At 35.7% G+C, this 24,153-nt stretch overlaps 1 protein-coding gene across 1 annotated transcript in view; it reads left to right on the top strand.

Annotated features, from left to right (window-relative positions):
• The window catches only part of THEMIS (thymocyte selection associated), a 198,688-nt gene that overhangs the window by 76,883 nt on the left and 97,652 nt on the right, over positions 1–24,153 (top strand). Inside the window, exon 4 of the mRNA XM_019029818.4 lies at positions 14,193–15,241. Coding sequence (XP_018885363.3) covers positions 14,193–15,241 — 1,049 coding nt within the window. The remainder of the gene's footprint in view (positions 1–14,192; positions 15,242–24,153) is intronic.

The raw sequence follows: 24,153 nt of genomic DNA, 5'->3' as shown, positions 1-24,153 counted from the left end.
CAAAGGATGCATAGGAGGTAATCAGGCAAAGAAGAAAGGGACAAGGTTGGAGAAGGCAGGAGTGGTATGGGGGCAGCAGGTGAGGAAGGGATGAGAGCTCTAGTGTAGTTGGTGTGAGAAAAAAACGGAGAGGGCAGGTTGAAACAAATATGAACACATGCAATGGGGAGTGGAATCAACCATGGAGGGTCTTGAAGTATATACGAAGATGCTAAAATGTGTCATAAGGGCAAATCAGTTAAGCAGGGAGAGAAGAACAGAGGAGAGTAGTGAGGCCAGCTGAGTGCCAGGGTACAGGAAATTTATACAGTAGAGACATCAATGGGAAAGACAGAGAATCATAGTTGGGCTTTATGGGTATTTAAGTACAGAGAGCAAAATGTGAAGATCTATTGGAAGGGGAAAGAAGCCAAACTTGTTCCCAGCCTCCTGGCTTGATCTACTGGATGGAAGTGCAGTCTATTGAATGTAATCATCATCAGATCAGAGGATATTAACATATTTGTTTAGGTAGGACTTAACTGTGAATTTATGTTAACCAAGACCGAGAAGAAAGCCCTTGGTTGAAATAATACCGTTTACAAAATGTTTTAGTCTAATTCCCATTCTTTAATGCTATTTAAATTAAATTCCCATTTTAATTATACTGGATCGTTAATTTCATAGGGATTATTTTAAACATAGTTCTTATTGTATAGCAATTTCAGGACAGATACTGCCTGAGACTGGATTGCATGTGTATTGACTGCAGAATATTCCTTGGAAATAGAGGAGGGGTGTCTTATCACAAATACCTAATTTAAAGTATTTGTATTGTTGTAGGCATTTTTGCCCTGCATATAAAATGTAGACCATGTTTTGAATCCATTGTGGTTGTTTTACATGATTCTTTCTTAAATTGAAGATTCAAAATTGCCTTGACGTCAAGAAATGTTACTAAATTGCTTTCCACAGGCCTTGAGTGTCAAGCACAGTCCAATCCCTTCTTGGCTAGAATGCTTCCTTTCCAAAGTGACAAGAAAAAGAGTAGGTCTGAGCAGGGAATTGGAAGTTTTATAGAAACCTTAGGGGAAAGAGCAAGATGAAAAATACTGAGAACTACAGGGAGCCATGTTTGCTGAAAAGAGAACATAACAAATAAATAGAGATAAGAGAGAATATAAGATATTCTGCTCCTATTACTAGTTTTTAATTATTAATGTGAAGATTTGGGCTTCAAAAAAAAAATGTTTAAATGAAGTATTTGTTTCTGGAAACTTGGCCAAAATCTCTGTCATAGGTCTGAACCCCCCTAACCCTCATCACACATTTAATGATTTAGAAAAAATTATCCCTCTTTGGAAAATAGATACACATAACAGTGCAAACTTCAAACTACTAGTCTTATATAAGTCACTTCATGATGTGTATTGTGCCTTTCTCAGGAAGACAAAATTCATATTAGCATAGTAAGTGGAATACATAATATTTGCAAATGAAAAAATTGAGTGAGCTATTTATATTTGCCTCTGAAAGAGAGAGGTCTTGACCATTAAAACTTTTAAAATAGTGTCATGTTTTGACATATAGATTGATAATTATTTCTTCCCTGAGTGAAAATTTCAGAGTTGTATAACTCTCTGTTTTGAAAAAATCTCAATGCCTCTCAAATTTGGGGGGTATGGTTTTAGCCCAGATATGTAAAAAATTAATTCATTTTATAAGCAAAGGGCTGAAATCACACAAGTGAAAAGTAGTATCAGAACAGTTGTATCTGCATATTGTATAATCAGTGATACATGAATAGCAGAAAAATAACACTTTGGTCTTTAGAATACAGAGACTTCCTCTTTCTCTCATTTAATTTGTAAAAATAATTTTAATGTTTATCAAAGTCCAAAAAGTCAAATAGTAAAAAGAATTATAACAATGTTATCAGCAAACCTTTATGCCCTTGACACGAGGGCCAAATTTTCCTCATATTCTGCTCTTCTGAGGTAATGCCTTTAAATATTTTTCCCCTACTTTCTGGCACATTTCTAAATAATAAAGGAATATTGCTCTTTTTCAAGTCATCAACCTTAAGATAGTAACTACTGACTTTCACATATGATAATGAAGACTTAATTCTCTTATATTCCTACTTCCCCTTCCCTATATTCTCAGTATATTATAAGTTATGGCTAAGCATTAATATTTTCATTATTGTGACAATTCACTGCTCAACCAAGTGGTGTATAATGAGGATAATTCCATTTCTCCATAACTGTTTTTCTGCGATGACGACCTTATCGTTTTCTTTGCTTGATTTTCTTCAATTTTATCCTAAGTCTTAGAGCATTCTTCAACTCTATTTAAAAAGGCCACTCAGTGTAATTTTTCAAAGAACCCAAACTGTCAGGAAGGCTACATTTTCTATTAATTTATTTTCCTGAATGTATTCCTTTGTAACTCTTCGTTCTCATGTTCCAATTGGAATTGCTTATTTTTGAGCCAACTGCATAGGTGCTGCCCTGGGAATTCCATTTAAAATCATCCTGGTGATTCCCTGTTGACTTGTGTCTGTGTTGACTAGCTATTTCTGAAATCAAATAACTAACTCCCTCTATCTTTACTTTCTTCCAATTTTTATGCAGGCCAACCTTCCCTTGCTTCCTGAGAACGGTGCATGGAATATCAAGTACTTAGCCTGAATGTTTGAAAAATATTCTATACACATATAAGATTGATAGTTTGGCTACTTACAGAATTCCAGGTTGAGAATAAATTCCCCTCAGAATTTTGAAATCTTTACTCCCTTATCTTCCACCATCCTGTATCGTCTTGGAGAGATTATATGTGGTATTCTGAAGTTTCACAGTAATGTGACTTGGGGTGGGTCTGTTCTTTCTTAGTGATGACAGTTTTCAATCTGAATATTTAGGTGCTTCATATTTGGAACAATTTCTCTGATAATGTCCACTCAATTATATTTTCTCTTCTCTCTGTCTTTAATTTCAAATCTCATACTGAAATTCCCATACTGATCTTCCAGGGCCTTTTTTCTTTTCTATTTTATATCTTTTTGTCTTTTGTTTACCTCCAGGGAAAATTTTCATAACTACATTTCCAACTGTTTTAATGAATTTTTAATTTTAGTTATATTTTTAATTTCCAGGAGTTATTTCTTACATCATTTTACATATTTTACACTGTTCTTGTTTTTGAAATACATCTTATTTCTCTGAGAATATTTCAGTTAGTTTTGTTTGTTTGTTTGTTTGTTTGTTTGTTTTGAGACGGAGTCTCCCTCTGTCGCCCAGGCTGGAGTGCAGTGGCGCAATCTCCGCTCACTGCAAGCTCCGCCTCCTGGGTTCACGCCATTCTCCTGCCTCAGCCTGTCAAGTAGCTGGGACTACAGACGCCTGCCACTCGGTGGCTCACGCCTGCAATCCCAGCACTTTGGGAGGCCGAGGCGGGCGGATCACGAGGTCAGGAGATCGAGACCATCCTGACTAACACGGTGAAACCCCGTCTCTCTCAAAAATATTTTAGATAGTTTTTTTAAGTTTTCAAGAGTTCACTGCAAAATATCTTCCTCTTTTGGGGCTCGTTTTTTTTTTTTTTTAAGTTTTGGTGTATCATTTCTTGTTAAATGTTTTTATCAAATGCTTTGTGATTACTTGTAATATGTTCATATTTACAGGGGTCAGTTGAAACAAAAATGTACAAGTAAGGCACTGTTTCTATATAAGCTCTGTGTTTATGAATTTTAGATATTATCCTGCCAGCTTTTTCACTGCAGCATTCCTCAAATTTAGGTTTTGTGAGTCTTTCCTTTTTGAGTTCAGTTTCACCTAAGAAGAATCTTTGTGGTATCTTCTGGGGATTATGAGACTATTGGAGCTAAGTGGGGACAGAGCTAAAGATCTCACCACTCCCACTTACAGATTTATAATTAACTCCTTCACTTTCAGTCCCACGCTTCCCTCCTGCTCACCTATGTCTGGTTTCGGAGGTTCTGAGATCCTGCATATACTGTTTCCTGCAGAGGGAGAGGTGGAAGAAGTGGTCATCTATCTTCGCTAGATTAAAGTGGAGACCTGGGTTTAACCATTCTTCAGACATTTGAATAATCCCTGTGTTTTTAGCCTCCTGGCTTCACCTTGCTTTCCAGGGGTCTTATGTCTCCAAATTCTGTCTTTGGAGGTCTTATGGGACAACAACAGTTCATTTTTCTTTGGATTTTGCCTCCTCAGGCACATAGGCATTCCTTTTCCTATTCTGTCAAGTAATTTATCATTCTTCCCTCCGATTTCTGTCTTCATTTAGATTAAGGATTGCAGATATCTTTTAGATTCATTGAACCTTTTTAAAAAAACTTTCTTTTTTGACTTTTTTACCCCTGTGGTAAATTTGATGGGAGAAAGGATTGAAAAGGTATAATTTTAGCCCTAAACCTCACTACCTAATTAAATTAGTTCTAGCCCAGAGTTTTGCCTGGATCTATTATAATCTCTCAAAGGACTGGTTGCTACTCCTGCTAAATGATAATAAGAATAATTTATAAATTTAATGTATTTAGTAAAACACAATTTTCAGTAATTTATAAAAATATCACATTAATTTCTTATGTATGTATTTGTATCTTCTCAGTGCTTGAGATAGAGTAAATGTTCCATAAGCATTCAATAAATCAAGTACGTGAAAGAATGAATAAAGCAAGTAACACATTGTTTATGCGTGTATATTTATGTTTCACAGTACAAAGCTCCTCTTTAGGTAACAAGGGGGTTTTCTCACTCACTATATCCAGATTTGACTTATTATGATGACATATTTGTGAGTTCAATAGCTAAGGAAAATATGAACTTCATGGTACCAAAGTTTATATCATTTATATTCATATAACAGGTTCAATTTTTGTTAGTGATGCTTTTCGTAATGTGTCCATGAAAATACTATGACAACATGATATTTAGAACCAGTGGATACTCTAGTCAGCTCACATTTCATTTTGTTCCTTTAGGCTGCAGTCTTATTTCTAATAGAAATATCATGCAGCTAGCAGAGGAAGGTACCTATTTTATATTATGTATATATTTATTTTTACATTACCAACTATTAATGCCTTGTTAGGATTTTCCAGAGAAAAAGAATATCTATGTGTGCTAAATATACCTAATTATACATTAATATATACAGTGTTATTTGTTTATTTTAAGGAATTGGCTCATGCAAGTATGGGAGTTGAAAAGACCTAAATCTGTAGGACAGGCTGCACAGGCTCAAAACTCAGGCATAAGTTAATGCTGCAGTTTTGAGGGAGATTTTCCTTTTCTCTGGGAATTCTCAGTTTTTGCTCTTAAGACCACCAACTGATTAGATGAGGCCCACCTAAATCATGGAAGGTGACATCCTTTACTGAAAGTCAACTGATTGTAGATGACAGCTACATGAACAAAATACCTTCACGGCATCACCTAGGTTAGTGTTTGATTAAATAACTAGGTAATATAGCCTAAGCAAGTTGATATGTAAAACTAACCATTACAAACATCAATGGGATACATGTTAAAAGTGTCTAAAAAAGTGTTTATTTGCATTTCTTAGATTTTATGGACTAAATTAAAATGTAAAAGGCAAAGTAGTGTTACAAATGAACTCATATGAAATGCAAGTGTATTCATTTTAAATAACTCTGAATTTCTCAGTGAGGATTATGATGATTTTTTCTAAAAGTTACAGAGCCATTCAAAAGGCTCTCTTTGTTTAGAAATATGGACAGCAGATGAACCAGAGGAGAACCAGCTAAGAAAATAGAAATTCACAGTATAGCTTAAGTTGAAATAAAGTTAAATAAATTTAAAAAAATAATTCGCAGAATATCCATAAAGAAAACTGAGATCAAATGAATGAACTGTAAAGCAAATTTTAATTTAAAAGTCTGGAACAAGGCAGAGCTCAGAAATTTTTAGTAAATCTAATAACTGCCCTATAATAAGGATTGTAATGCAATGCAAATTTGTAACTAAACAATTCATTGAGTGGGTGAGAGATGAAGATGAAGTTCATACTTTTGAGAAAAACAACTGTAGTCTTAGAAAGTAAATGACAAAGATTAAACAGTAAAAATGTCTAACAAATATAGAGATTATTATTATTAAATAATAGTGGAGGAACTAGAAGTTGGGAGAAATTGTAGCACTAGAATTTATAAAATTTCTTTGGAGAAAAATATGTAGAAACAATCATCTTATCCTTAGGTCTTGAATAAGAGTGTCTCAGCAGATTTCCATCCCTGTACTAATTTAGGTCCAATTGCAAAGGATTGGTTCTCACTTAGTGAGTTGAGACCAAGAGTGTTCTAGAATTGAATATTAAATATCCAGGGAAACATATGTTGCCCATCACCAACCAAGCTTAAAGGTAACTCTTTATTTTCTCTTTAAAGACAATTTTAGTGGTTTCCCCTAAATTCTAACTTAGTTAAGAGGGTTGTTACAGTGGCAAATATAGAAAAGCACCACGTTATGATTAACATTCACCCTGTGAAGGGACTTTCCCTGAAAGAACTTAGTGAAACAACTCAGCAACATAAAGAAGTAACCTGTTACTCTTTCAGAAAAAATGGAATGGAAATTGTTTTTCACAGGAGCTCCCTTTGGATAACAAGAAAACATACCCAGCAAGGATAATTCATATTCACTCACAAAGAAATTCTGGGAAGACTAAACTAAAGTTTGATAAGTACATAATGTTTTTACTTTGGTTTAGTTTGGAACAGAAAAACTTGTAATACAAACCTCCAGGAATGTTTCTCAGTCTCATGCTCTCAGGTGTTGCCTTCTTATCTAACATTTTAGAGTCAAAAAGAACTTTTTTGGGAAATGACATTTTCTAATTTAGCTTGTACTCTTTGGTCTTTTTGGGGGGAGGAAATTCCATTTTCCCAATTGTAAAATAACAAATGCTTGTTTAAAAAATTTATCTCTCTCTCTCTCACACACACACAGACATACACACACATGATTAGAGCTATATATACCACAATATAAGCAGTTGTTGTCTAAAATTTTATAAATCTATAAAAGATTCTAATTGTTTTTCCTCTCTTATATTTTAAAATATTTCTATAAAAGCATGCAACTTTTTGTTTTATAAGAAAAACAACACTATAAGTGTTGGTGTCTTTATCTTTCTCTAGGAGAGATTCTTAGATGTAATATTTGCCATAAAAATTAATGAAACCTATCTCAGTTTAAAAACTTGAGGACGTCATTGCCAAATTCTAGGTAACCTTAAGCAAATAATGAGTTTTTATTTTAACTTTTGACTGTGGAAAACTTAAAACATATAAAAAATCAACAGAATAGTATAAAAAAAGCTTTCATTTTAATGTATTAGCAGACATGAGAGAATAATATAAAAATTAAAAGTTCATGAAAAAATAATGAGGCAGATTGGGTTGCCAGTAAATTGGATGTCTATGGGCTTCATGGCACTTAGTATAGAAAGAAAGGTAGACTCCCTGATTTCAATCTCTCCTCCCATTGAGTTATCAGATAATCTGCCAAATTCCTAATTGTAATTTGGTCTTTCTTAATCTGAAATATTTTGGATTTCCTCCTGAAGTAGTTATACATTCCTCATCCCGGCATTCAAAGTGTCAATTCATTTCCATAGTGCTTCTTTCAGTGAGTCTCCTGTCCAGTCCCTGTGCTCTAATTTAAAATCCTGAGATGCTGGATTTCTTTTTAATTACTAACTATTCTCAATTTCCCTTCTTATCATTGATCACGGTGTCCTTGCCATCTGGATTATACCCTCTCCTATTCTATCTTAGCCTGTAATTTCTTTTCATGCTTAAAGTCTCATGTTGTGGCCATGCCTTTCATAAAATGTCTTTATCCTCATCATCAAATTAAATATGCTATTTTTCCCCTTCTTTTTCTGCCTACTATAATTTTAATTGAGGCTTTTATATGATTCCACTTTCTCTTTTCTCTTAGCATATCAATTATACTGTAAAAAACATTTTTAGTTGTTACCCTAGAGTTTGTAATATATATTTACAACTAATATAGGTCACTTTCAAATAGCACAAATAACGTCATGAGTACTGCAGTTACCTTATAAGAAAGTATTCCCCATTCCTCCCTCCTCTCTCTTAAAACAGTACTGTCATTCATTTCACTTATCTGTGAGCGACAATTATCCAAAATATTGCTACAATTATTAGTTTTAACAGACTGTTTTCTGTTAGATCAATTAAGAATACGAAAAATAAAACGTTTTATTCTGCCTTCATTTATTCTCCAACACTCTTCCTTTCTGTCCTACCTTTAACATTTTTCTTTTCTCTGAAGAATTTTTTTAGAAATATTTCTTGCAAGGTAGGTGAACTGGTGACAAATTCCCTGAATTGTTACTCACATAAGTAAGTCTTTATTTCTCCTTTACTTTTGAAGGATGATTTCACTGGATGCAGAATTCTAGGTTGGTGGGTTTTTTCCAACTCTTTAAATTTGTCACTCCATTCTCTTCTTGCTTGCATGGTTTCCAAAGAAAAGTCCACTGTAAATGTTGTGTTTTTCCTCTATAGGTAAGGTGTTTTTGCTCCTCTGGTTCAAGTTTTTGCTTTGTCTTTGATTTGAAGAAGCCTGAATATGATACTCTTCAATGTAGACCTTTTTTTGGTATTTATCCTGCTTAATGTTTTGAAGCTGCATTTATTTTGGAAAATTCTCAGTCTTGTTAATGCAAATGTTTCTTTTACCACTGTATTCTCCTTCTGGTATACCCAGGACATACATGTTACATCTTTTGCAGTTGTCTCACATTTCTTGGATATTATATTATGTTCTATTTTTTTCATTTCTTTTTCTTTTTTGGTTTGGTAAGTTTTTAATTGACATATCTTCAAGCTCATTGATTCTTTCCTCAGCAGTGCCCAGTGTAATGAGAAACCCACCAAAGACTTTATTTCTGTTTCTGTGTTTTTAATTTCTTTCTTTTTTTTTTTTTTTTTTTTTTTTTTTAGACAGAGTCTTGCTCTGTCACCCAGGCTGGAGTGCAGTGGCGTGATCTTGGATCACTGCAACCTCCACCTCCCGGGTTCAGGCGATTCTCCTGCCTCAGCCTCCATAGTACCTGGGACTACAGGTGCATGCCACCACGTGCCTGGCTAATTTTTGTATTTTTATTAGAGATGGGGTTTCACCGTGTTAGCCAGGATGGTCTCGATCTCCTGACCGTGTGATCCGCCTGCCTCAGCCTCCCAAAGTCCTGGGATTACAGGCGTGAGCCACTGCGCCTGGTCCTGTGTTTTTAATTTCTATCATTGCCTTTCAGTTTTCCCCTAGAGTTTCCATCTCTCTGCTTACATCACCCATCTTTCCCTACATGTTGTCCCCTTTCTCCATTATACTCCTTAGCATTATTATTAAATTTTAAGTTCCTGGTCTGATAATTCCCAAATATGTGCTATATCTGAATCTGGCTTTGATGCTTGATTTGTTTCTTCAGAGTGTGCTTTTTTGCCTTATAATATATGTTGTAGTTTTTTTTTTTTTTTTTGAAAGCCAGACATGATGTTTCAGGTAAAATAAACTGTGATAAATTGTCTTAACTTGATATATTATGTTTATCTATCTAGAAGTTAGGCTTTGTTTATAGTTTACTATAATGGTAGGTGTCAGAGGCTACATTTTCATGTAGTGCTTTCTTTTGTCTGCCCTGTTGACTTTAGTCTCTAGAGACTCCTTCTTAGGTACGGTCTTAAATGCCATTCTTTGAGTTGTAGTTTCCTGTTATTATACAGGAGCACTGTTGATGTGGTCGTATGTTATGGAGGGGGGATTTCTATAATTTTATGATTAGGTTTCAGTTATTAGTGAGCCTGTGTCTCTAGGCTGTGACCTTCACAAGTGTTTCTCAGCTTTTTTGTCCCCTTTGGGAGAGATAGAATGGCTAGTGGAGGCTTGAGTTGGGTGTTCCCTTTCCTTTACGTAGAAGTACAGAGAAGGTTGGAGTTGGATATTGCTTTTTCCCCACATAGAATATTAGAGGTGGCTTGGTTGGGTAATTCCCTTCCCCCATGATAGTTAGGCTCTGGTAAAGCACAAGTTGGTTAGGCTGTGCTAAAGTAGTTTTCCTTGAGGACAGGCATTTTTTAAGGAGAACAGATTGCTCTGGGTATGTTTCAGAATGGTTGCTTCTTCTCTCACCCTGCCAGAAGCACAAGGAAATTTTTCTCATCTTCACCCTGAGAACCTGGATGGGCCCCTGAAAGTAAGACTCAGAAAAGTGTGGGAGGCCCTCCTAAACATGCTCCCCACCCCTAGGAGTTTTATCTCTGAAACAATTCTACCTTTAGTCCCCAGTTACCCTTCTATTCTTCCAGGTGCTGGCTCCAGCAGTGGTTTTTGCCCCCAGTGAGCTATGACTGTTTGTATTTGCCTACCTGTCTAGTTTTTGGGGTGGTGGTTTGCCCTGTGACCTCAATTCTCTGGTGAATCTAAGAAGAGTTGTTGATTTTCACTGCATGTGCTATTTCCTTGTATTGAATCTTCTCTTTAGGCATCTATATCATGATTTTGCCTAATCTTTTTTATTAAAAAAACTTGGATGAAAATATTTTACTTTGCTCATATATTTATACCTTGATCTCTCTATTATGTTGAAGACATTAAATACAAGTATTTATTGCATTGAACAGGCCATTGTTTAAGTTAAACTGCAACCTTAAGAGAAGTGTCTTAAATAAAATATGCAATAGCTGCTATGAATAGTAGCAGGAGTTTTAACATAGAAAACTTTTTTTTTCCAGTGAAATTTTATATAGAATATATTTACTGAATTGCTTCCTTTAGTGGTCACTCATGGACTTTGTTCTGGCAATTTTTTTTATTCATTAATTCATTTATTGAGTATCTACTGTGCGCCAGGTGCCGCTCTAGACATTCTAGACATTGATGAAGAAAACAATGAAAGCCTCCCACCTCTGGGAAGGCATATGTTTCAGTTTAGGGGAACAAAAATAGAAAATGTTCATAATATAAATTAACAAGTTATATGGAATGATAGAAGGTGAAGGGTGACATGAAATAGAGAAACAGAAAAGGGCAAATAGAAGAGAAGCTTGCAATTTTAAATAGTGCATTTAGAGTAGGTCTCACTGCCGAGATGATATTTAAGCAGACTTGAAGAAGAAGAGGAGTTGGCTGTGAACATATCTGGCTGAAGTATGTAACAGGCAGAGGAAACAGGCTGTGCAAAGATCTGACTGACAATGAGGAGGTCCGGGAGACAGTGGGGAGTTAGAGTGAGACAAAGGAGTAGCAGATGAGACCCAGGTGGTGCCAGGGGCCAGGTAAGGACTTTGGCTTTTATACTAAGTGAAAGGACTGACACTGTAGGCTTATAAACAGAAGACAGACATAATTTATTTAGCATCTAAAAATGATATTTGCTTTCCCTATTGAGACTTGACTGCAAGGATACCGGTTAGAAAGCCACTGCAACAAGCCAGGCAAAAGACAATGTGGCTTAGATCAGGATAGTCCTGATGTAAGATATTTCAGGTGTTAAAAAAGAGAAAAGCTAAGGATGTCTCTGAGATTTATGGACTGAACTGAAAGAAAAGAGTTTCCAATAGTTGAGTCTGGGAAGACAGCATATAGCTTAGGTTTTGGAGGAAGATTAGATTTCAGTTTAAGCATGTTAATTTTGAGACATCTATTAGATGTCCAAGTGGAGATCTGAAGTAGACATACTGCATTCAGGAAAATGTTTTGGCTGGAGCTATACTTTGGGTAGTCATCAGCATAAAGATGATATTTAAAGACATGAGACCACTTAAGATCAGTGTAGGCGTGGGTGTAGATAGAGGGAAAAAGAGAACCAAGACACCCTAAAAGGTGTGTGTGAGGGGTGGGTGGTGTATAGGGAGAAGAAACCAGCAAAACTGAGAAGAATCACAAGTGACATAAGGGGAAAGCAAGTGAGAAAAATGTATCAAAGAGGAGGGAGTCTAATCCACTTTGTCAAGTGCTGCTGAGATCTTAAGTAAAATAAGATAGGCTAGCATCATTTCAGTGGATTTAGGCACAGAAGTATTGAAGATAGGTCAGTAATTGAATACAAAAAATTTAAGAGTTCGGATAACATGGCCTGTAGGGTTTCTCCAGCAGCAATAAAGTTCTCCAATGCATTAAAGCTATTCCTAGCCCACCGCACCCACCATGTACAAAGACAGATTGGGATCTAGCTTGTACTGAAACTGATGTTCTGGTGGATCAATTCTGAGTTCTCAGGAAGTCCTTGATGGCATCTATTCTACTAATCTCTAGCTCTTCCCTAGACTTGAGGAATAGCATGAGCCTATCTAGAGCTAGCTCTAGAATTCTTAAACCTAGCTCATTTTAATTCAAACAACCAGAATTTTAGTTTCTAAACTTACCTTGAGGTTCAGGGAAGCCAGTAGGTATAATGTTAAAAGTTAGTGCATGCTAAACTTTATAACATAACTTATTAATGTAAGAAGTGCTCTTTCAACCCTCCTTTTTTTTCTAAAAATTAAAAATCTTTACAATTTTGCAGATCTTTAGCCTATAGGCAACCACTGATTTTTTATTTTTTTTACAAGAAAATAATACTTTTTCCTTGCTGCATCTTCAGAAACTCTATAATTACACAGGACATATAAGTAATACATAAATCACACAGGTTTTTTGATGCTGCATAAACAGTTAATAATATTAAAAGTAATATATATGTAACGTTTTATAAGAGGATATTCTGTCTTCTAAATATTCGAAATTGTTCATTTTCAAAAGCATGGAAAGAAGAAAAAAATGACGGAAGGGTGGCTGGAGATACTGAAAATCAATGCCATATCATGAAAATGCTATAAAATTTATGTTAGTAAATTATCAAGAAAATATAGACTATTATAATACCCTGTTAATATTAACACACAACTTTATTATCTTTTTTTTTATTTTTATGTTTTGAGACAGGGTCTCACTCTGTCACCCAAGCTGAAATGCAGTGGGTATGATCGTGGCTCACTGCAACCTTTGCTTCTCAGGCTCAAGCAGTCTTCCCACCTCAGTCTCCTGAGTAGCTGGGACATGCCACCAGGTTCAGCTAATTTTTTCTAATTTTTGTACAGAGGCAAGGTCTCACTATATTGCCCAGGCTAGTCTCCAACTCCTGGGCTGAAGCAGTCCTCCCACCTTAGCCTCCCAAAATGCTGGGATTACAGGCATGAGACACAGTGCCTGGCCAATACATAAGTTTATTAATTCAGGACCATTTATAATGATACTATGTTGGGTGGTATATGAGGAACAGGTAAATAAATGCAGGACAATATTTTAAGCATCTCTGTAGTCTCAAAGGAAGACTCGTGAGACAGTGGGTGGTTGGAAAAAATACAGATATCCATTAACCCCAGTGATGCATGAGGCAATGAATACATTGGTGAGTACTCACCAGCATACCTAGGGCTCTTGAAGTCTCCTCTGATTGTGACCCACTCTGCACCACTCCTTTGGTAAGCAGGTATAATATAATACCAGTGGAGAAAGAAAGAACTTTGACATTGGAAAAATATTGCATCTTGGTATTTATTTTCGCATATTAATCTCAAGTAGCTTGTATCTTAGGATTTTACAATATTGTTTCAACTCACAGGATATGATTTGGTATAAAGGTTTGTTTTGGGTCAAAACTGTCTTCTATGATAATTTGATATATAAAGTCTGGCCCTCAAGAATATGACTTAAAATGACCTAATAATTTATAAACCTTCATATAAAATGTATGAACACATTTACATACATATTCACACACATATCTATATTCATGTATGTTATGGATGATAAAAGTATAAATATAAGCACAGGAATATTTAACATGAGAATCAGGACAGTGATCGTACATCAGTAGAAGTGAGGATATGATTTTGATGAGGTTCCCTAGAGCTCCAAGGTACTGGCTAATGTCCGCTTCTTAAGCTGAGTATGGGCTTATGCGTGTTGGTTTTATATTCAATCTCTTTCATCTTAAAATTTGAAAAAAGGAAAATCACACATAAGAAATGATATATGATGATCATCTGAGTTCTTTATTTTGTAAAAGAAATTTATTTATGGCATCAGGAGAGTATCTCACAGCAAACATTTTGAAGTACAAAAATATCATAGTGATTTATTTTTTCTTTTCAGTTCGAAAAGATATAATCCGCATCCTCCCCAGTCTAGATGTCGAAGTCAAAGACATCACTGATTCTTACGATGCTAACTGGTTTCTTCAGCTGTTATCAACAGAAGATCTTTTTGAAATGACTAGTAAAGAGTTCCCCATAGTGACTGAAGTCATAGAAGCACCTCAAGGAAACCACCTGCCCCAAAGCATTTTACAGCCTGGGAAAACCATTGTGATCCACAAAAAGTACCAGGCATCAAGAATCTTAGCTTCAGAAATTAGAAGCAATTTTCCTAAAAGACACTTCTTGATCCCCACTAGCTATAAAGGCAAGTTCAAGCGGCGACCGAGGGAGTTCCCAACGGCCTATGACCTAGAGATCGCTAAGAGTGAAAAGGAGCCTCTTCACGTGGTGGCCACCAAAGCGTTTCATTCCCCTCATGACAAGCTGTCATCCGTATCTGTTGGGGACCAGTTTCTGGTGCATCAGTCAGAGACGACTGAAGTCCTCTGTGAGGGAATAAAAAAAGTGGTGAATGTTCTGGCCTGTGAGAAAATCCTCAAAAAGTCCTATGAGGCGGCGCTGCTCCCTTTGTACATGGAAGGAGGTTTTGTAGAGGTGATTCATGATAAGAAACAGTACCCGATTTCTGAGCTCTGTAAACAGTTCCGTTTGCCCTTCAATGTGAAGGTGTCTGTCAGGGATCTTTCCATTGAAGAGGACGTGTTGGCTGCCACACCAGGACTGCAGTTGGAGGAGGACATTACAGACTCTTACCTACTCATAAGTGACTTTGCCAACCCCACGGAGTGCTGGGAAATTCCTGTGGGCCGCTTGAATATGACTGTTCAGTTAGTTAGTAATTTCTCTAGGGATGCAGGACCATTTCTAGTCAGGACTCTGGTAGAAGAGATCACTGAAGAGCAATATTACATGATGCGGAGATATGAAAGCTCAGCCTCACATCCCCCACCTCGCCCTCCGAAACACCCCTCAGTAGAGGAAACAAAGTTAACCCTGCTAACCTTAGCAGAAGAAAGGACGGTGGACCTGCCCAAGTCTCCCAAGGTAAGGCTATGGTTTTGCAATCTTTTCTCTGGAGTGTGTTCCTTGAGGCAATTTGTTTCAAGTCTTTTCTGAGTGTGTTTTGCTTACTTTTCTTTCTTTCATGCCGTATTTGCAATGAGCTTTTCTGATGTGCAGTAGATGAATGAACATCAACAGTGTGTAAGCTGTTGCAGCGTTTTATATTTTGATGTGGCATGAAGTTTAATATTGAATCGGAAATAGCAGAGATGACATTTGGATATGATGACCCAAATTGCCTTTTCAGTGGGTTTTGGTAATTAAGAATATTTTATAAAGTGCCTTAGAAGCAAACCTCTTTTATTTTAGAAGTTCTGTTAATTTTTTTTTCTAAGTAAAATGTAATACCTCATCCAGGAAATTAACATACAGTAAACTCTCTTTTTCTGGGGATGGGGGGTTACTGGTAGCATGCATCTATAGCACATGTCTTCATTTTGTTTTATGTGCAGAAAGATGTAAAAATATCTTGGCAGAACAGTGTGTGAGAATGTGAGCATCTGCCCACATTCTGCTTATCTTAGAATCGTAATCTTTAACAGTTCTATTGAAAAACAAAATCAATAAAATTGCAGACAGTATGAAATCATTACAGAATCAACAACTCCATAACCACTCTAAAGATTTTGGAGGGTGATTCAGCTTCATTTCCACTTGAGGTCTTTGCCTCTTGAAAACTGCCTTCTGGCTGCCTGCAAAGCGCTTGCCCTTACACTATGATGTGTAGGTCGTTTATCCAGCCGTGGTTCTGTGGTGTGTGGAAGGAGTGCATTCTGGTCTGGCAGATGTTGTACTTGCAGCTTGGGGAAACAAAGCAATTAGTAAAACAAAGAGAGGCTGTGTTTACTCTCTATGCTTAGAAATAATAGCAGCCTTAGGCTTCAAGTATATGGATATGGAAATACTTTTATTTCTACATCTCAGATATTGCATTCTGATTGTAGCTAGGGAAATCCAGTAAGGATCTCCAAAAGCATCTTTAGAAAAAGATAAAACCAGCAGAAATTTTCTTCCCAGACAAACAGTATTGAAAGAGTCATTTGATATAATACAATGATTTCCAAATAATGTTGATTAACGTGTTGCTATTGTTTTGAAGGGTATCTTTGGCTTCTCCCATTTAACATATTTTTATTACTGAACTGAATAGTGAGAAATGAAATGAGAAATGCAATGCCTTCTTTGTGTTTTAGTGGTAGGCAGAATAATTTCCCCCTCACTCAAATATTTATATGCCTAAATTCCCAGAACCTATGAATATGTTACTTTGCATGGCAAAAGAGACTTTGCACATGTGCTTAAAATTAAGGACATCAAGATGAGAGTATCTTGGATTATCCAGGTGGGTCCAATTTAATCACAAGAGTCCTTACAAGAACCTTTCCAGATAAGGTCAGGGTTAGAGGGACATGTAACTACGTAAGAATGGTCAGAGATCCAACATTGCTGCATTTGAAGATGGAGGAAAGGAATCACGAACTAAGCAACACAAATGGCCTCTAGAAGCCAGAGAAGACAAGGAATCAGATTCTTTCCCAGAGTCTCCAGGAAGGAGTGCAGCTGACAACACTGGTTTTAGCTAGTGGGACCCACGTCAGCTACTAACCTATAGGACTGTAAAATAATAAATTTGTATTATTTAAGCCACTAAGTTGATAATAATTTATTATAGTAACAATAGAAAGATAATATAAGACATCAAGTTGAGAAGGGAAATACTTAAAAACCATAGACAGTCAAATCTATATGCAAGTCACTACCTGTTTTGCTGGAAACTTTTTGTTGTTGTTCTTGTTGGTTTTTTTGTTGTTGTTTGTTTGTTTTTGCTTTAAATGAATTTATTAGCACATGTACCCATAGAGCACTTAAGGGTACAGCTAAGCTTCAGGAATAATTGGAACCAGGATCTTGAAAACAGCCTAAGTTGTTTTTACTTTTCATTACATATTGGTTTTCTTTTCCCAGGCAAACTTTCTCAGTTTTTTTTTTTTCCAGCCTACTGCTAAGAGTTCCTGCATCTCACATCTCATTTTTTCATCCCTAGAGAAGAAGATAATCTCTTTGGCTCAAAATTTAAAAATGAAAGGGCCTTGATTGGATTAATGCCCATCTCCTGACTCAACTAATTTATTGCTTACTCCAACTAGAGGCACGATTGGAAGGTATCTGTTTGCGCTATTATAACATAATGCCACAGACTCAGTAATTCATAAAGAACAGAAATTTATTGTTTTAGAGCTCTGGAGGCTGGAAAGTCCAAGATCAAAATGCCAGCAGGCTCCATCTCTGGTTCTGAGATGGCCTCTTATTGTTCCATTTACTGGAGAGAAGGAATGTTGTGTTGTCACAAAGCAGAAGTGGGGGAACTCTTTCCCCAAGCCCTTTTCTTAGCAGCATTAATCCATTAATGAGGGCTCTGCCCACATAATAAAAACACATCTCATTAGGACCCACCTTCCAACAATGTTGTGTTGGTGATTAAGTTTCCAGCATATGAATTTTGGAGGGAATAAAATATTTAAACCATAGCAGTTGGGAGGAGAATGAGGTGTGGTTGCCTCTAGTATCTAGCAATACAGAATTTCAGGATGTGAAGATATGGAGATACAAATAATAGATGTCCACTACCATCAGAAAGAAAGCACTCATAGGGAAAAAAAAGGTTAAAATTTTTAAAAATTGTCCTTTGCCAGGCATTAGATGAAAATGATCTAAGTGTTTTATTAGGAGAGAAACTCCCAGAACAACATTACGCCTAGACTACTAAACTGAAGTGAATGAAATCTTTGACTAAACCCGTACATGTAGGATTCCAGATACTTAATAATTCCTAGCTGTTTTTTTACTGGTCAGACCCCACATGGAGTCTTGGTGTTCAATTCTGAGTCTCACTCTAGAGACATTTAACTGGAGTTTGTAAGGAGCTGTTAAAGATGTTAAGAGGTTCTGGAGCCATTTTCATTTGAGGAATAGTTGAAGACATTGAGTGATAATCTAAAATTGGAAGACTTGATACTAGATGATATTAGTTATTTTATACATTTAAATAGTTGCTTTGTGGCAGAGTGCAGACTTATATTCCATTATGACATCTTCAACACTGGGTGAAAGTTAAAGGGAGGACAAATTTGGTGTAATATGTTGGAACAGGTTTCTTCTCCCCAAAATGTTTATAGTAGAAGATAGGAAATCATGTCAGTGATATTGTCAGGGAATCCCTGCTTTGGTTGAGAATTTATCAGACAGTTGAGAAGAGTCTACAGTTCTTTGTTTATGAATAGTTCCTTTAATTCTAGTGTGATAGATAAAGCATTATATTTCCTCTGAAATCACTTTAAAATGTCAGAGGATGCTATAATTCACCTGTATTTAGACCTACTAACCTCCTTATTTTCAGCGATTATTTTTTACCATGAAGGCAGGAATCTGCTTAATACATTGTTTATAGAATGTAAACAGAAGCTCTTTTAGTTTCTTCTAATCTACTCCAAAAATTTTGCAAATATTTCTTATTCTCACAAAGTCATCCTTTCATATATTCCTTTTATGTTTCTTTTGATATTTACATGAAGTCTCTTCTATCATGTGTGCTTTTGAAGAACATTTTTTATACTTCATAGGTAGGAATCAGCCATTAAAAAACAGCCTCTAAGATTATGGATTATGTGTGGAATATTGCTTTAAATTTGGATAACAAATAGTAAGAGTTATTCAGAGTTTAAATATTCAAACTCATTTAGCTCATTAAAATGTGGTTTTACATGCACAGAGAAGAGTCCTAGATGCTTCATTATATGAATTTACTTTTGCCTTCCCAGTGGATCATTAACTTTACTAAATCATTTCTTGCATTAAGTAACAGACAGATGTATGGGCAATCTAAGAGTAAGAATCTAAAATTCACCCTGCATTAGCCAAATTAACCTATAGCAGGTATCTGCGGTTGGTTATGAACACTACAAGCTCATCTAAAATGTTTGGAAATTAAGAATATATGAGGACAGGTTACAGGAACTAGGAGAAATAGAAAGAATTGTTTTCCAAGGTAAGATTGGCAACTGTTCTCCAGCTTTAGCAATACCTAAAAAGAAAAAGAAAATAGATTGGTGTAGAAACTTTAGAATTATAATTTCTGTTTGGGCAGGGACACGAGTGGGGGAATGGTTACCAACAGGATTATAGCCTACTTCAAGACCTATGAGATTTTATGTGAAATAATATTATAGTTGTTCTTTAAATGTGTTAGTTAACTGTTTATAAGAATAATGTATGGAATCTAAACAAAGGAGTGGGAATAGGCCAGGGGAATCCTCAAAATTTCCTTTAGGTTTATGACATAATGCAGAAATAATGTCTTTAGGATCTGTGCATCTGAATTTTTAGTCTGATGGAAACAATATTATAAAGTGACTAAATAAATGAAGCTGGGCCTGAAATTGTGTTCGAAATAGAAATGTTGTCAGGTAGATTCTCCTTCCTTGAAGGTTGGTTTGTATGTTAGAAGTGGTTTCAGATAGTTCAGAAGAACATACACTCACTGGGGTTTTTGCCTGTCGTGGATATATATAGCTACGACTCCTGCGTGCCACACAGGAGAAATGCAACTTCTGTATTCTGATGAAAGGGCCTATAACCAGACAGAAAACAAACCTTTGGTTGAAAGATGAGATATTCCATGTCTTCAGAGACTGCAGCTGGGACCAGAAATCTTGTATTCCACTAACTCTGTTTGGCCATTTAATGCCCAAGTGTCCACTTTGCTGCCTGAATTTCTAGATTTCTGTCGGACAAGAACACCCATAGGAGACATTAAGGCAAAGAGCAAGGGAGGCAGTAATGGCAAGGTACTGTGAAATGAGCAGAAAAAAATCCTGCACCAGAATTAGAGTGAGGGCTGAAAAAGGCAGAAGGAAAGCAATGGTTCCTGGGGATTGCAAAGAGAACACTTCAGCAACTGCTGCTGGTGCCAAATTGTCACTTCTGATCTGGTGTGACAGTTACAGTGGCTGAAATGTGTTAGAGAAATCCACGTTACTGGGCTAAATCTAGATCATTAGAGAGTAGTATTATACCCACTTGTTTGTTATCAATAGGGTTTGGTCACAAACAATGTGACTTGTTTTTGTTTTTGTTAACCAGACGTAGTATAAATACATTAAGAGTGTTTGAATTTGTAGCTGACTCTGAGCTTCTGAACACTCACACCTTTCTACTCATGGTAGGTCCTTTTCGTGTAATATAGAAGCTGTAGTACTGATTTCCCTCTGAATAGGGAAGATTACTGTTAGAGAGTTTTTCAAAGACCCAACACAATGAAGATGGAATACAGACATATTTAAATATTGGGTTTTTGAATCTGAAAATAAGAGAAATAAAGGAAACTTTTGAACTTCCTTTTAAAAATTGACAAATTTTGACTGTGAGATACAATTTTAGCTTTTTTTTTTTTTTAAATGAAGTCTCACTCTGTTGCCTAGGCTGGAGTGCAATGGCGTGATCTTGGCTCACTGCAACCTCTGCCTCCCGGGTTCAAGCAATTCTCTGCCTCAGCCTCCCATGTAGCTGGGATTACAGGCACCCGCCACCACGTCCGGGTAATTTTTGTATTTTTAGTAGAGGTAGGGTTTCACCATCTTGGCCAGGCTGGTCTTGAACTCCTGACCTTGTGATCCACCCACCTGGGCCTCCCAAAGTGCTGGGATTACAGGCATGAGCCACTGCACCTAGTCAATGTTAGCATTTTTTTGGTAGCTATTTGAGCTTTCCTTAGAGTAAGACATGTACAGATTAATAAATCATGGTTTTTGAGTTGCCGGAGGTCTGTTGTCTAGTAAATGGCATGGGCTATAAACAGACAACTAAAGAAGTGAAAAAGACGGGAGAAGAGGGCAAAGGATGAATAAAGGAAGTGCTGGGTTGAAAGTTAGCCAAACTTGAGTTATAGCTGAAACCTCGAAGGTACAAATCTGTGCCCAATGGCATGTACGGAATATTTACAAGCTCTTTTTGTGCTTCTGGAATGGGAGAGGAGTGATCTGAATTTTAGTTTTGCTCTAGGCATGACATGTACTGTGTTGATACTTCTATCTGGATAGCTGAATTGGTATAATTGAGTTTTAAATGAAAAGGAATTGGTTAAACTAAAATATTCGCAAATATCACCTGATTTTAAGGAAATTTCAAGAAACAATGAACAAGTCTTCATACTAATAATAAAATACTGATTTTCTCTGGATAATTTATGGCTAAAGAACATGGTTTTCATTATGGCATGATTGAAGTACACTTTCAATTGGAAATATGTGAAGAAACTAAAATTTTGGCCCTCTCTGAACTTTTTAACAACTGAGAATGTTCTCACCTGGGGGGCGATGATGAAAAACATTAGCTAATACTGTCCCCCACTCCTCATCTATAGTGTCAAGAACAAAAATACCACCAAATATGTGATGTCATATTTTCGGTGTTACTGAGTATTACTTTTTTAGCAGGAAAAAAATGTGAATTTATAAAATTTATTTATTTTCTCAATAGATTAGCAAAAAGCTTGAGCAAAATTTGGACTAAATTATTTTGCATTAGATTTCTGGCCTTTAAGAAAATTAGAATAGTTTTCATTTACTAAAATGTCCACTACATGGAAATTCCTGTTTGAAATGATAGCAATAACAGAAAAATGATCAGTTCATTGCGCAGTATGTATTCAGTGAGAGCATTTGAATTGCCAACTTCCTATAATCTCTATAGAAATTTTAGTGCCTGTAATCACTAAAATTGAGTGTGGGCTCACTAGATATTTATGTTCATTTCCTTGAGCTTCTTACCTTCAGTTTTTCTTTAAAAAAAAAAAAAATCAAAAGAGCAGTTGAAGAAAAGTAGAGGACATAAGTTCCAGTTGGCTATGCAGTTTTGAAACAGATTTATCCGAATTTTCCATTACTATATTTGTCAATTGTGAATTTATTTTAGAATAAAAACCTTGCCTAAAAATAAATTGATAACACATAAGCTATATATTTGAGCAAATAAGTTTTGCTACAATTCCCCAGTTTCTTGCAAGTTAACCATTACTTTTAATCTTCGGTGATGTTTTCATTGATATCAGACCTACATCAATAAATATATTTATGCTTTGCTTCCCAAACCAAATTTTCCTGGATAAATATTAGGACAGAAAATGAGCACAAGATTGCTATGAAAGAATGCATTAAAATAGGCTTCCAAAAATCAGTATTTTTTCCCAAACTTTGAAAAGTAAAAAATGTAAGAAGAAAAATATTTGTCTTAGAAATAGAAGAGAGTAGAAAGTGAAAATGAACTTTAAATTTAAGAGATCAGAGGGCCCATAAATACTCTAAAAATTCAGAGACAAAGAAAATATTCATGCATGCGTTATTTGAGGAAAAAACTCTCAGCAAACCTTTTATAGCCGTAAACTTTTTCATACACTTTGTCCAGAATCTAACTTTAGTATAATCATAATGTCTTAGGAACTTTCTAAGCAATACTTAATTAAGATACACTTCTAATAGGACAAGTTGCTTTTAGCCTCTTTGTAAGAGGTTAAAATATGTCTAATGCTCTCATTTGAGATATTTACCATTGGTCTCCTTTGAGATATTTACCACAAGCCAATTACACAGACGATTTTAGATCTCATGAGAACAAAATAAGAGAGAATTCTATAAAATCAGAAAGCTGTTGACTACAAAATTAGACAAACAAGAATCAAATTGTACATTAAAGGCCACAAGAAATGTATAATAAATCCACTGTTATTTATGAAGGTGCACACAAAATTAAAAAAGGCTGATTATAAAATTATGAAGTCACACAATATATAAAAGGAATAAATATTTGTTTTTTTAGTGTAACTGAAAAGATACCAATATTATTCTGACTTGTGACATTACACTCATTCAGATCACTAAACTTTACATACCATTTGTCCTTAATAAAAGTTTGCTGTTGTTATCAAATGCTTTTAAAAGTTGTAATTAATGTCTTAAAAGTATGCAATTACCAGTTGTGAAATAGGATAAAACACAAAGTCGTGTAAGACATGTTTTCTCAATTGTTATCCAAGGCTGAGAACCACCCTATCCAAGCTATTGTTCTCTTCATTGGTTCTGATTTCAGCTTTTCTCCTGAGGTAAAATCATTTCTGTATTTTCCATTCATACTAGACTCTGCTTCAACCAAATTCTCACAAGGTTGTCAGACATCTTGTGTTCAATAATAAAATATCCAAAGGTCTGTGATCCAGACTGATCTCAATCTTTTGTAATAAAACCACCAGCTGCTCATTACTGAGCTGGCACTATACCAGGTGCTTACATGTATTAATCTCTTATTTAATCTTCCACATTGCTCCATGAGATGGATGCTGTGATCATCTCTATTTTGCAGATAAGGTAATTTAGGCTAAGAGGTATATAAGGTGTGTCATGGTTACCAATGATACTCAGGTTGCCAGATTTTATGGTCAATCCTCAGTCCTCATATTATTTGAATACTAGGTAGTATGTGGCACAGTTAAACACTACCTACTTTTTAAAATCCTTTCTTAGAATTCTGGAATATTATGCCTTCCTGATTTCTTTATACTGTAGTGGTTGTATTTTTCTCTCATCTTTTTTGGTGGCTCTTCTCTGATCTCCCTTAACTCTTAATGTTCAAGTGCCTTTGAGCTCAGTCTTTGGTCTCTTTTCTATATATGCCTACTTTTAAAATTCCTGTCCACACACACAAATTTCTTATTTTATGCATATAAAATGGCCGTCAGTAGAATTATTCATGTATATGGATTCATAAAGGAAAGCAACCAGAAATGGTGTCATATTTTTCTGTTAAAATCTGCTTAAATATGTGTAAATGTCATTTTTTAAGGAGAG

The sequence above is a fragment of the Gorilla gorilla genome, chromosome 5, assembly GCF_029281585.2.
Source record: "Gorilla gorilla gorilla isolate KB3781 chromosome 5, NHGRI_mGorGor1-v2.1_pri, whole genome shotgun sequence".
In the NCBI taxonomy this organism is placed as follows: Eukaryota; Metazoa; Chordata; class Mammalia; order Primates; family Hominidae; genus Gorilla; species Gorilla gorilla.
The sequence above is the reverse complement of the archived record's forward strand: the minus strand, read 5'-3'. Positions and strand labels throughout refer to the sequence as shown.